Raw genomic sequence first — 959 nt, 5'->3', positions numbered from 1 at the left:
CCATGGACACCTGTGCTTTGGTTCTTTCTTTCTTTTTCTTTTCTTCCTTTTTTGGCACTTTTGCTATGAATTAAATTAATGAATTCAACGGGATACACCGTCTGCAAGTAGTTGGGTTCAGCATATTATCCTCCATTTTCTAATTGTTACACAAATTTTGGGTAAAACCTCCACTTTTACCCGCTCCCATTGATTGCACCTAGTATAGCACTAGTGTAGCAATAGTTGGGTGCCCTCCCAGCAGTATACTGGATAGATACTATCCCTTAGTGGGTTGAACCCCCAACCCCTAACTCTCTCACGTTATATATATATATATATATATATGATTGAATCACACTTACAAATTGCGGGACTTTGGTTTTACAGGACTAGCATCTAAGTCATTGGGCAGGAACAATGTTCTGGCATCAAAAGAAGATGTCTTTCGGATGGATGTAGATTTGTTTTCACACAGTAATTTCTCAGACTGCAAGGACAAAATAATAAGATAAAAATATATATTTGAAAAAAAATTACACATGGTAAAATTTGGAGATTATGTGTGTAGGTGTGAGTGTGAGGATATACATACACTTCACACATGCATATGTATATGTAACTATTTATGAAAATGTGCTTGATGCAAAAGGTGACTGGCTCTTGTGCGGGTGGCACATAAAATACACCATTTTGAGCGTGGCCGTTGCCAGTACCGCCTGACTGGCCTTTGTAGGATTTTCGAGCGAGATCGTTGCCAGTGGCCCTGGACTGGCTCTTGTGCAGGTGGCACATAAAATACACCATTTTGAGCGTGGCCATTGCCAGTACCGCCTGACTGGCCTTCGTGCGGGTGACACGTAAAAGCACCCACTACACTCTCTGAGTGGTTGGTGTTAGGAAGGGCATCCAGCTGTAGAAACTCTGCCAAATCAGATTGGAGCCTGGTGTAGCCATCTGGTTTCACCAGTCCTCAGTCA

At 42.0% G+C, this 959-nt stretch overlaps 1 protein-coding gene across 4 annotated transcripts in view; it reads right to left on the bottom strand.

Moving 5' to 3' along the window:
- The window catches only part of LOC106872769 (uncharacterized), a 229765-nt gene that overhangs the window by 4472 nt on the left and 224334 nt on the right, over positions 1 to 959 (bottom strand). For all 4 annotated transcript variants that reach the window (XM_052970214.1, XM_052970225.1, XM_014919863.2 and 1 more), the window contains exon 3: positions 345 to 469. In XM_052970214.1, coding sequence (XP_052826174.1) covers positions 345 to 469 — 125 coding nt within the window. The remainder of the gene's footprint in view (positions 1 to 344; positions 470 to 959) is intronic.

The sequence above is a fragment of the Octopus bimaculoides genome, chromosome 1, assembly GCF_001194135.2.
Source record: "Octopus bimaculoides isolate UCB-OBI-ISO-001 chromosome 1, ASM119413v2, whole genome shotgun sequence".
NCBI classification, from domain to species: Eukaryota; Metazoa; Mollusca; class Cephalopoda; order Octopoda; family Octopodidae; genus Octopus; species Octopus bimaculoides.
This window is presented reverse-complemented; position numbering and strand designations above follow the sequence as displayed.